A 13,714-nucleotide genomic window follows, 5' to 3' on the forward strand; every position below is an offset into this window, starting at 1 on the left:
CTCCCCCTTCCCCCCACACTTGCCGTTCACAGGCATGCATGCTTGTCTAAATTGGCATCACGCCCACGTGTCGAAAGTACCCATCAAGCTCGTTCCACTCCGCCGGCCAGGCACATGTATGCTGGTCACGTTCCATGGCATCCACACGGCATGGCACGCTGCTCACTCACTGGTGAGAGAATTCATTTCCTCTTCCATGAGATTCCATCCTTCCCTCTTGATAGAGAGAGCTGGATACTCCATCACATCACTCACTACGAGAGCAAACATGGAGTAGGTTAGACAAGAATCATGTTCAACACTGAATCTGAGTATATAAAATAGAGGAGTATTGTTGGCAGTTTGTAAAAAACTCTTGCTTCGTTGGTTTCGAAAGGGTACTAAAACACATTAATGCTAGGTAGTAGAATGTGGTCAAACCACAATAAGCTCTCAGTCTCATGCATGTTTCTCAAACGTCAAATTTCGAAGTGTTTAAGGTTAAGTGTAGACATTAATTCCACATTGTTTAAGGTTAGGGTTAAGTTTAGGCTTTAACGTTAGGCATTAACTCAGAATGGTTACGGTAAGGGTTAAGGTTTGGGAACCAAAATATATTTTGTAAAAATGTTTGCGCTGGATTCGAACGTGCAACCTCTTGGCTCTTTTGCACCAGAGGAAGCTGCTTACGCCCATCCACCATCCCCCTAGCAAAACCAACACTTTCTTGAAGGTTAACAGCGCTCACCGTTGCCCCAGTGGCCAGTTTCCACGTCAACTGCCGACGTGGATGGATGTTGAATACTGACTTGTATCACAGGTGACCTGCCTTCAAACCATGCCATAGTTTCACTAGAGAGATGTTGGGTGTGTCAGGAGAAACAAGGCACAGAACAGGCGCATACATGCGTGCACACACACACCACACACACACACATTGACACACACATCAACCTTCAAGCATTCTTGAAACAGCCTCAGACACTCAAAGCCAGGATGAGCTTCTATCTCGCATTGAAATTATTTCAAGACCTTCCTTCGCTCTAACCCCTTCCCTCCCCTTTCTCTCCCTTTCTTTTCCATCTACAGCACCTCTAGTCGGTCTGCAGAACAGAGGATCCATCCTGAGGACTGAGAGGCTCCCTGTGGTGCTGCTAAAACTATGATGAAAAGCAAAACTACTCTTGCTCTCTTCTTACATCTTATCACTCTACCTTTTCCCATATACTCTCCTGCCTTCTCTCTCACTAGCTCTCTTAATTTAGCCCTTGCAGAGCTGGGAAGATCTTGGGAAACCTCCTTCGTCTGTGTAGTGGAGGGAAACGATTATTGATTTGACTTAGCTCTCCTTCCACCTACTGTACTCCTGTATGGATGGGGATGGACTTCTGTTTGTGTTTTGATGTATGACCAGCATTGCTTTTCCACTTTTTTCTCATGTATTCAATGGACGGGGCAAGATGGTGATAGTAAACCAGGATGGAAAAACATTGGTAGAGAGTCAGTCTGCTGCTCCCAGTTCGTCTTCCCCTCTGTAGGTATCTCTCCTCTCGGTAAGGTGGCCTGGGGCTGGTCCAGGGAGTTCAGCCACAGACACATCAAATGGGAGGATCCCTCTGAGGGAGCTGTAATGTGTTAATCAGTGTTAGTCGTTGGTGGTAAACCTGCCCTCGCAACGTGACAATAATTAACATCACACACCAACTGGTAATGAGCGTGTGGTGTTGTTCGTGTTGTGTGGTGTTATGTGGTGTTGTGTGGTGTTATGTGTGGGTGTGTGGTGTGGTGTGCGTTCGGCATGCGTGCTGCTGGTGCGGCGTTGCGTGCCCACTCGTGTAACTGCGTCAGCACTGCTGCGTCTGAGTGCCGTGCGTGCTGCGTGCGTCGCGTCGGTGCGCTGCGTATGCGTGCGTCGGCGTGCGTTCGTCGTGCCGCGTGCTGCTGGTAGTAGAGACCATGTGTACAGTGTATAAAAGTATATGTCTATGCATAATCCATGCTTTGATACACATTTCAAAAAGCTGAGGTATCAAACAAGGGAATATTGTGTGATGCATTTATACTTGTGGTGAAGAACGTACCTCTAAACAAGGTTCTAAAACAGTTACAGTATGTGCTCTGTATATCAAAAATATAATTATGTCCTTACCATGTTAGCACCAATTAACAACCTCTATTTCAGGTTGTGAATCACTCACGTTATATATAGGATAACGATGCAATGGCATTTAATACCACACACACACAGACTCACACCTCAGGTTCTGCTCTCATTCTTTCTGTGTAGAGGCGGATAATACGATACAACAGTGCAATTAAAGGGGACTTCCACTGAGCTGTAAGCTTATATTGTTTGACGAGTTTTAAAAAACAAGTTTCTCTGGCGACTGTAACAAATTAAACACATGGCCCACACACACACACACACCCACACCACACCAACACACACACCCACACACACACACACAACACACACACACACACACACACAGACACACACACACACACGCACGCACGCACACACACACACACACGCACGCAACACACAACACACACCTTCAAATCCCAGCATTGAGATTCAGTGAGAGGCTGGCTATAGCGTACGCGAGATGAGAGAACCCCTTTAAAGGGGTCCTTTCATCCTGTAATACCAGCTTTATCTCCCATCTTTACATCACTAAGCTGCTGCCAGAGTCACGTTACAATCCAATGGCTTAACTTTGCCTCCATTTTATTACAGAGAGACTGGGGGGGCTCTGGGGAATACAGTAGTATGCTGCACATGCATGATCAAGGTGGTGACCTCTCATTCTCGCACATTCCCACCTCTGCATGGTATTTGCCCTGTTTGAACAAAAATTCAGCCATACTTAGGACGATGGAGTTGAATTAACATGTGTGTCTTAGCCTTCATCAGGGTGCTTTCAGTTGTCTATATTATGTAAGCATTCATTCTGTATATAATAGTGCTTTTAGCTCTACAATGTCTTCTAAATTTCCCATAGTGCTTCTTATCCATAATACCAAGTCAGACTTAGGACTCCTACAAGACCATACTCTGACAGTAGATATGCTGTACATGATCAGGCTCTACAGAGCTGACCTGGTTGAGCCTGAGTACCTGAGGCAGGCTGGCTGGCTCTGAGCTCTGAGTTGAGCCCACAGTCAAAACAGGCCATTCATAACTCAGTTAAGCCAGAGAGAGGATATTTAAAACCTAAAAGGCCAGAATTTCCTCTGAACCCTGCAATGTACAGCAGAGCACACACACATACCGCCCACACACACCACACACACACACACCACACAACACACACACACACACACACACACACACAACACACCCACACACACCACACACACACACACACCACACACACACACACACACACACACACACACACACACACACACACACACACACTTACACCTCAATTTCTCACCCTCTCACTGTCTCTGGAGAACTCCAAGGCCAAAGGTATTGTATTCGTCAATGCGGGTGAAAGTGGTTCTACAACAACATAAGAGAAGAGGACTGGTCACCACTCAGAGCCTGGTTCCTCCCTAGGTTTCTTCCTAGGTTCCTGCCTTTCTAGGGAGTTTTCCTAGCCTCAGTGCTTCTACATCTGCATTGCTCGCTCTCTGGAGTTGTTGGTTAATTTCTGTTTAAGCACTTTGTGACAACTGCTGCAGAAAGGGCAATATAAACAAATGTGATTGATTGAAAAATGTGATCGTGTGAGTGTATGTAGTCTATGTGTGAATCAAGACCCATGTTTGTTGTTCCCATTGCGTTACCCTGGTAGGTAACTTTTTCCTATGAAGGGCCCGGGGTAATAATAGGTAACTGTGTATACCAGTGTACCTACTGAAGATAAGGTATTAAACCCAGAGCCCTGCTCTAGTATCCTCAGTCAGTCAGCCAGTCAGATCCACAGGTTAGCCTGGCAGCTACTGGAAGAGCAGCTAGACCTTCCTTTCAATTTTTCTCTTTCTCTGAATCCTAAAAAAGAAACAGTTAAGCAAAACTGTGTGTGTATGTTTACCAGAGGGAGAAAGGGAGATGCCAACTGTCCCCATATACAACAGTATTCCTGACAAACCCATCATCTGATAGATCTGATCCCATCTCAACACCTTGCGCCACTCAGAGGGGGCTCTGACACGCTGTCACCTTGACAACCGCTGCTGAGGTGAGCAGCCAGCTGGTATAGCCGACCTCTGCTGGCAGCGTGCCATGGAGCTGCGGTGCGCGCCTGTCAAGAGGGCGTCATGCTGCTGGAGGAAACAGCGAGCGATAAGCAAAACACAAACAAGCATCCGAGATGCAACTGATCGGCCAAAACAAAACCGTCAATAAACATTCTTAAATGCTAATTTGCCTATCGCAATGAAATGTAGCCTAGGGTAGGCCTATTCCTGCTGTGCATTGGGAAAGTATTCAGACCCCTTGACTTTTTCCACATTTTGTTATGTTACAGCCTAATTCTAAAATGGATTAAATAGTTGTTTTCCTCATCAATCTACACACAATACCACATAATGACAAAGCAAAAACTGTTTTTTCGATTTTTTTGCAAATGTATAAAAACAAAAAAACAGAAATATCACATTTACATAAGTATTCAGACTCTTTACTCAGTACTTTGTTGAAGCACCTTTGGCAGCGATTACAGCCTCAAATCTTCTTGGTTATAACGCTATTTGGGGAGCATCGCAGCACAGCCATTTTCAGGTCTCTCCAGAGATGTTCGATCGGGTTCAAGTCTGGGCTCTGGCTGGGCCACTCAAGGACATTCAGAGACCCGAAGCCACTCATGCATTGTCTTGGCTGTGTGCTTAGGGTTGTTGTCCTATTGGAAGGTGATCCTTCGCCCCAGTCTGAGGTCCTGAGCGCCCTGGAGTAGGTTTTCATCAAGGATCTCTCTTTACTTTGCTCCGTTATTCATTCCCTCTATCCTGATTACTCCCAGTACCTGCCGCTGAAAAACATCCCCACAGCATGATGCTGCCACCAACATGCTTCACCGTAGGGAAGGTGACAAGTTTCCTCCACACATGGCACTTGGCATTCAGGCCAAAGAGTTCATTCTTGTTTTTATGAAAGCAGAAAATGTGCTTTTTACTGAGGAGTGGTTTCCGTCTGGCCACTTTACCATAAAGACCTGATTGGTGGAGTGCTGCAGATGGTTGTCCTTCTGGTTCTCCCATCTCCACAGAGGAACTCTGGAGCTTTGTCAGAGTGACTATCAGGTTCTTGGTCACCTCCCTGACCAAGGCCTTTCTCCCCCAATTGCTCAGTTTGGCCAGACAGCCAGCTCTAGGAAGAGTCTTGGTGGTTACAAACTTCTTCCATTTAAGAATGATGGTTGTCACTGTATTCTTGGGGACCTTCAATGCGTCAGGAATTTTTGGTACCCTTCCCCAGATCTGTGCCTCGACACAATCCTGTCTTGGAGCTCTACGGACAATTCCTTCAACCTCATGGCTTGGTTTTTGCTCTGACATGCATTGTCAACTGTGGCACCTTATATGGGCAGGTGTGTGCTGTTCCAAATCATGTCCAATCAATTGAATTTACAACAGGTGGACTCCAATCAAGTTGTAGAAACATGATCAATGGAAACAGGATGCACCTGAGCTCAAATTTGAGTCTCATAGGAAAGGGTCTTAATACAGTATGTAAATAAGGTATTTCAGTTTTTTTTATTTTGAATACATTTGCTAAAATTAAAAAAAAAACTGTTTTCACTTTGTCATTATGGGGTATTGTGTGTAGATTGATGAATGAAAAAATATGTTTATCCATTTTATAATAAGGCTGTAACATAACAAAATGTGGAAAAAGTCAAGCGGTCTGAATACTTTCCGAATGCACTGTATAGGTCAATAGTTGCAAAGCCTAACTAGCCCTGTCATCCTTATTATTAGGCCTAATAAAATATATAGGCTATTTGTAAAGTAAAAAGTAAAAAAGTATAGACTAAAGCCTACAATGTAGGGGTTATTGAACACAGAACTGGGTTCAATCAGAGAACTAAGAGCCTAAAACAAAATCAGAATTGGCTATAGGCTTTAACAAAATAATAACGGGAGTAGGCAAACTCATACCGTAGGCCTAATGTAGCCTATTATTTCATGAATAAGCCATTTTTGTCTATTTTACTGACAGGCTTCATAATATAGCTATACATAACGTATAAAAACAACATTCACAATACAAGAAGGAATAGCAAATGTTAAGAGAAAATGAAATAAATTGTTACAATTATTTAAGATATGAGGAATTAGCATATCACAATTTCAGGCTACCAGAAATTTGTGAAATTCAAATTATGATGAAACTCCAAACCACTTCAGAACAAGCATAGGCTAACCCTTTCAAATGAATATGGGTCAAATATATAAATAAAGCTATATATATATATATATATATATATATATATATATATGTGCTATGCTATAGGTTAATCTCTGAGTTCTCTTTTACACCAATTGCTATTCTATTCTGTTCAGTTTTGTTGTTTTGTTTCTGTTTTAGTATGTTCTAGAATGTTCGGTTCTGATATTCTGTTCTAGGCCTTTCCATAAGTGTAGCTTAAATAAGCACTTTTAAGCCGACATGTTTCCTAACAGCGTGTGAACTGACTAAAATAAGTAGGCCTAATCTAACCGACTAACTTGTCGGTTTTAATTTAATGCAGAAGACAGAGTGAAGTGCGTGCTTTTTACCACGGGTTCAATTGAGTTGCTAAGCAACAACCTTGGTATGGCAAATCATCCGTGAAATGTAAGTCTTCCAAAGCTGGATGGTGCGTTTTGTCCCACGCCATGAAAGAAGTTTGAAAGTCTCAAAACTAGGCCTAAGCAAAATCGAATAGCCTAATAAAGTGGAAAAAAACGAATGCATCATTAGTTCTAAGAAAGAAGGCACACAAAAACTAAAATGTAGACTTTATTTAAATTGCACTAAAAGCGCATAACCTGTAATATAGAAATAAGCCTATACAAACATAATTTCACTAGGCTGTTGATTACGATTTAAATGTGTTATCAGACCAAAACACTTCAAGAGTTTACACGAAAAGTTGTTCTTATTTCGGAAATTGCCTATTGGGCTTTCCTATTCATGTATAGCATATAGTGCATTCATTCGATCCAGTTCTACTTTTTTAGGTCGGTGAGTTGGACGGCAAGTTTTTTTTTCTCGCTTTGAAAAGGTCAGAAGGTCAAGAGTGAGCCCCCTGCCTGCAGTTTCCTCTCAGTCTATTGGCCTATATTATAGATCAATTAATTATATTTTCATTGAATAAAGATTGTAAATCATAAACTCTCACATCGTAGGCATCGATTAGGCCTATGCCAAATATTCTGCGTATCAGATATTCAGAATTGGCGTATACTTCTTTCTGTAAGCTGACAATGACATTGAAAACACAAAGGTAGGCTATCCGCTATGACAAATGTATTGTTCTCAATAATCCTTCATAAAATAACCACTAAAAATAAATGACTGTCAAAGTCATCACATAGAACTGTACAAGGTTACAATAACAAACGACACCGACGTCAGCTTTTGGGAATGTGTGTTCCTTTGAAAATATCATCATTGAATAAAACGGTAAAGTCATGAATGACAAAATAACACAGGCCTAATGCAAAGTTGAGGGGAAAGACATTATTGCTCAATATAGTACATTAATTATAACAGAAAGTCAACATGGTGAAGATAATTCCAATTGTTAAAAAATATTGTCCTTATAACTTGTTTGTAAAAAGAAAACAGAAAACATATAAAAGGCCTGCTTGGGAATGTCATGTGAAAACCACAAGCATCTTCAACAACTGCAGAGGAGAACATTTACAATAGCATTAAGTGCTGCAAAGGGGACAAAAAAAGTGTGTTTGATTTATTTTGTTCTAAAATATGAAATATTACACAATGTGAAATATTACACACAAAACAAAGAAGGGCAATCATGTAGAGGTTAAAGCTTATCATTGTTTTTTTACGTGGGGCCAAAGAACTGCCATAATCCTTTTGGTGAAAGCATGGCATGTTTCAAATCAAATAAAAGGTCAATATGCTGTACATACACACATTTTATTGGAATATATTTCAGGCTGAAAACTGATTAAGATTATTTCTTAAATCCTAATGCGCCAAACATTTACATGAAGAAACATTACTTGAAGAGTTGACCCTCTCATTGCGCGGGCCATTCGATCATGTGTAATGTCGCATATGTTTTAAGTTAGGCTACTCCTTTCCTAAAGACCACACCGTTGGTCTGTTGGTTGGTCAGGTTGGAGTAATATGGATATGAAAGATTTGTGTCTTGTTTCATTGTTTATCATGTAAAAGGTATTATTCCCACTTGCTATTGCTAGTATTTTCTCGGCCTAGACAGTGTCTTATTGCAGCCTAAAGAAATATTATTGTCCTGTGTTTTGTTATTTTCTCACGTATCGCTGAACATTCGCTTGCAGTCCATTGCGGGTGACGGTGTGTCTGAGCTCATGTTGCCGACCTGAGAGTACTCGTCCTCCGGGCTGTGTGGCAGCCCCGGTGGCGTCATCCTCTTTTCCTTCTGCCTGCGGTTGCAGAACCAGACCCGGACCACCTCCTTCTCCAGCTGCAGACTGTCCGCCAGAGAGGTGATCTCCTGGCCAGCGGGTTTGGGGCTTTTGAGGAAGTGGCTCTCCAAAGCTCCTTTGACGCTCACCTCGATGGACGTGCGCTTTTTCCTCTTCCTGCCCTGCGCCGCGATCTTATCGATGCTGGTGGGGCTACCGGTGGTCGAGTCGGCCTCTTCCAGCCATTTGTTGAGCAGTGGCTTCAGCTTGCACATGTTCTTGAAGCTCAGCTGCAGCGCCTCGAACCTGCATATCGTGGTCTGTGAGAAGACGTTACCATACAGGGTGCCTAGTGCCAAGCCCACGTCCGCTTGCGTAAAGCCCAGTTTGATCCGGCGCTGTTTGAACTGCTTGGCGAAGTTCTCCAGGTCGTCCGAGGTCGGCGTGTCCTCGTCGGACTGCGGGTCGTGGCTCACCCCGGCGTGGTGCTGCTGGTGATGTGGATGCTGGTGGTGGTGATGGTGATGATGATGACTGCCGTGGTCGAGATCAGGGGAGTCCCCCCTCACCATCCCCGGGTGCATTAGGCTCCCCGGTGAGTTGAGCATTCCGTTAACCGTGAATCCCCCGGGCTGGGAGTAGATCAGCGACTGTTGCTGCTGCTGCCCTTCGGAAAGGGAGGCTATATGCGCGGCTGAGGTGCCACCCCAGGCTCCTGGGTGTTGTGCCTGGTGGGAGCCCAGATGCAGAGACCTGTGGTGTAGAGCGGAGCCTGAGTGCATGTCCTCCCTGCCGGAGTTTCTCTTCACATCCTGCGGCTGCGGGCTACCCGTCATCCCAACGGGGCTGGAGGACCAGGGAGAGCCGGCCTCGGCAGCTGCCACTGCGGCTGCAGCCGCAGCGGCGTGAGGCAGGGATGTCATCCACTGGTGGGCATGGCTTAACATGTGTCCCCCGTTGCTCGTTGCCATAGCGCCCTGCATAAAGTCACTCTGCATCATCTTCACGGAGGGGTCCCCTCTGTATCCACCAGACACCGAGGTGACTGCGGTGCTGCCCCGCTGCATGCCACCGACCCCCCGGTCTGAGTGCACGATGGAGCCGGTGGATAGGATCCTATTGCTGGCCAGGTATGGACTGGAGGTGGCTGTTGCCATTCCCCAAACCATAAAGCCTGTGAGTTATCGCCCTCTTCCCTCGTTGGATCAGCTTCTCTTCTCAAACAGAATGCTCTTATCCAATAATAAATCACAACTATGAGAAAACGTGGTGAATGTTGCGTTACACTATATACCATAAAATGGAGATAAAAATAATTCAAAAGTAATCCAACAAAAATATTCACAAAAATGTAAATGAAAGTTAATGTTTTGTTTATCAATTAATGGAATGAAATAGTATTTACGTTCCACCAGTAAAAAGTCGGAGATTGGTGCATAAAGAATCTTTACGCATTCTATTTAGAGATTTTTTTGTGTGAATATATGAATAAAAAAAGGAAAAGTTTTTTGCGTCCTGTAAAGTTCTACTGGATGTATAGATTTAGTAATCTCCCACAAACTGACGCTCTCTTCTAGGATCCCTGTCGAAGTAGGCTTGTTGGAGAAGGACCATTCATTGTCACTTTTTAAACACTCCTGTGGCTCCTCTGCTGCTTTTCTGAAGTATTTGAAGCTGCACAATTCCGAATGATACAACTGTCTACGTAAATGCTTGTATCTATTTTCTTCCTTCACTCTTTCTCGCCTTCCATCTGACACTTGTATCCGTTCCTCCCTGGAAGCGCGTGGACACGCGAGTGTTTACCCTGTGCCAAGCGTGCGCACGCCGTTCCCATCTTCCCCCAATTACCAGCGGAAGTGGAGAGCAGGACTCCCGCTGATTGGACGATACACAGAGAGAGGGAATGGCACATCTCGAGAGCTCGGTGCGCTGCGTCGGGTGCTCGAGGTAAGGTTCCCTTCTCTGAGAAAAACAACATATTCATTGATTAGATGATCATAACAATAACAGACTGATATTGATCATATTGGCATTGTAATTGGTAGGCTATTATATGGCTCCTCAGTGGCGCAGCGGTCTAGGGAACTGCATCTCAGTCTGTATCACAACCGGCCGTGATTGGGAGTCCCATAGGGCGGTGCACAATTGGCCCAGCGTCATCCTGGTTAGGTTTTGGCCGGGTAGACCGTCATTATTAATACGAATTTGTTCTTAACTGACATACCTAGTTACATTTTAAAAAATAGCGTAGCCTACATTTGAATTAATATAAGTAGCCACAAAACCAATAATAGTCCTAATAGGCCTACTGATAATAGTATTTTATAATTTATCATAACACAATTATCGTTGTCATAATCAAAAACAATCATAGACTATAAGACCCCAATATCCATAATCTCACTTGCTTATAATCAAATGGCCTAACATGCGTCCACTAAACGGTTAACGTGGAATTGATGGTTTGATGAAGGAGGTTTCCAGGTGGAAACAAGCAATCTCGCTGAACCGCGGAGAGAGAGAGAGAGCACCCCCACGAAAACAATGCCAAATTGAGCAGTCCATTGGGGATTGAAGGGATACACTGACTCTCGCCTTTCTAACGCCAGTCAGGGATGTCAGGCCCGAACAACGCAACATATCTGTGTTTTTCCTCCTCTGTCAAATAGCGTAGCGGCGGGGGCCTGTGCCAATGATACTCAGGTCGGCTCTGGATAGACACTCAGGGGTTCTGTACGCCACTTGCATCTTAATGCTCTCTCCTTTTCATACTGAAGCAAGACCCACTGGGCGTGAACCGGGTGCACTACATTTCTACATGAGGCAAGCCAGTTAGTTTTTTTTCTATCTTCGGGAGAAGTGTTATTTTAATAGAATGTTTCCAGAGTGTGTGCGAGTGACGGTAAGCTAAATCATTAGCTTTTTCCTAATATTCATAACCACAAGATTTTCCCAGTCTTAAAAACTAGAACTCTTAACACACGGAGCTTTCTTTCAATTGAAAGAAGAGACATTGCATGGAGACACAACCAGGTGCAGCCAAAACTCATGTTTTCTTTCCTGGAAGATTTCTCCTGGATTTGATTCAAATAAGTTTTGGGGAAAAGTAATGCAAAAAGTAAACATTTGTGTGTACATGGGCTCGAAGGATACTCTGCATGCCAATTTGCGTGAAAGTTCGAGTTGTGCGCTCAAGGCCTTCAAGTCCCAGTGCAGTCAAAAACGAAATTTTCCTGTGTTTAAAAAAAATATATTTCCACACTATGGCATAATAATGTAAAATTGTTAAAATTATGATAATGTTATTTTAGTGTAAGAGCTGAAATGTCAGCCTGTTTTGGTGGGATCGAGTTTTGGCATGTCTGGTGACATCACCAGGCAGTAAATTAAGTTAATAGACCAATAACAAAGAGCATTCCACACCTCTCTGCCAATAACAGCTAGTTTTCAGTTTCCCCCTCCCTACTCAGACCACTCTCAGACAGTCCTAGCAAAATTATTACTTGGGAAATTGCTAATTTCTAAGAAGATTGCTATTTTTTAAAAACATTTTAATTTAAGTTATTGTCAAATTGTATTCCAAGATCAATTGTCGGAATTATAGTGTAGGCAAAACGGATTCCAATGCACAATATGACCGACCGCGGTACCCCTTTCTCCTATTCAGATCACCATGGAAACCGGGTAGGGGTGTTAAGTATGTCTCTCCGAGTCCCTATCAATTGGGTGAGCTGCCCTCCCGCATTCAGTTTTAACCCGCGAGAAACACAGCAGCATCATAGGGCCCCACAGGCGACACAAGGATTCAATGCATGGATAAAAACAAAAATATAAAAGTCATCAATGTTACAAACCCCGGACTTAGTCTAGTTTATAGCCTAGACCTAGGCTGGTATGTTGTAGGCTATTCGGTATTTCGTTACAAATCAAATGGCATAGCACGTATGCTTTTTTATATTATTATGAGAATAATCATTTTTTTAAAACAGTTAATGAACATGATCTGGAAGAAATGTAAATGAAAATGTAGAGGGGTAGGCTATTTCAACCCATAAAACAATATCACAATAATACAATAATAGTATTTGTGTGTATTTACAGGTGATATAGGCCTACGTCAACGTGTGTAGTACAGTGTCCTCCTGGATCAAGACAATTTCAGAATGTTAACATCTTTTTTTTCTCCCTCCCATGAAAACGTTTATCATTGCTACTTATGCCCGTCATCACCAAGACGAAGGCCTGAATCATCCAAGCGAAATGCAACCAGAAAGTGCGGTTGTCATTACATTTTTTAAACTTAATTACCGACGACCAGACAGACACATTTTATTGCACTTATGGAACGCATAATGTACTGCTCTCACCTCGTTTACATGCGCTTTTGCTTATCTGAGTTTATGCGTTAATAAGCCGCCCTCATAAACACAGGGATAATTTATTTTATGCTGTAATTTCCACTAGAGGCCTTGTCCTAACGTGCGGTATGCAACATGTCTAACGGCAACTGACAAAACAGAATAATATTGGTTTAATGACCTTTGTTAAATTATATAAACCTCTGCAATCACCAGTACATGAATACCATAGTTAGATATCTGGGTCTTCCCTTTCAGGATTACCCAATGTACAGTAGTAGCACAATGCAAACTCCACCTCACACTCTATAACAGCCTGCACCCCTCTCATCACACATATTTAGGGCCAGGAGTTTTTCCCGACCAAAAGACCTGTAGTCTATAATAGGGCCCAAGGTTTTCACAGGTCAGGTGGTGTAGTCAGGAGAAACTGGCACTATACATAATGTGTTTCTCTGGGATCAGTAATGTTTATCATGTGTTGTGTTGGCGTGGTGTGGAGCAGGCCAGTGTTGACTGTTTGATATTCATGGAGGAAGCTGGGTGGAGACCTTCTTGTGATGCACATATTTTAGCCCTTTCTTCTCTCATTTGCTCTCTCTGGCTCTTCATGTCTCTCTTTGGCTCTCCCTCCCGCTCTCCCTCTCTTCTCTCATGAGTTTTTCTCTCTCTGTCTATCTGCTCCCCATCTGTACTGAGGGGCTGCAGAGAAGAGGTGCACTATACACTCCAGTCCTTGAGGGCAGCAGGAATTTCCCAGGTCCCATGCTCCATCTAACCTTCTCTTTGACTCGCTC

At 43.4% G+C, this 13,714-nt stretch overlaps 1 protein-coding gene across 1 annotated transcript; it reads right to left on the bottom strand.

The window, feature by feature from the left end:
- Positions 1-6,921: 6,921 nt before the first annotated feature.
- LOC111959917 (POU domain, class 3, transcription factor 3-A) lies at positions 6,922-10,478 on the bottom strand. The gene has a single exon (XM_023981765.2). It carries the CDS (start codon positions 9,723-9,725, stop codon positions 8,442-8,444), a length of 1,284 nt encoding a protein of 427 aa, XP_023837533.1. The 5' UTR covers positions 9,726-10,478; the 3' UTR covers positions 6,922-8,441.
- Positions 10,479-13,714: the final 3,236 nt, after the last annotated feature.

This window comes from Salvelinus sp. IW2-2015, linkage group LG36 (genome assembly GCF_002910315.2).
Source record: "Salvelinus sp. IW2-2015 linkage group LG36, ASM291031v2, whole genome shotgun sequence".
In the NCBI taxonomy this organism is placed as follows: Eukaryota; Metazoa; Chordata; class Actinopteri; order Salmoniformes; family Salmonidae; genus Salvelinus; species Salvelinus sp. IW2-2015.

Coding starts and splice junctions, on each gene's coding strand:
- LOC111959917 (XM_023981765.2), bottom strand. CDS start 9,725: ATGGTTTGGGGAATGGCAACAGCCACCTCCAGTCCATACCTGGCCAGC.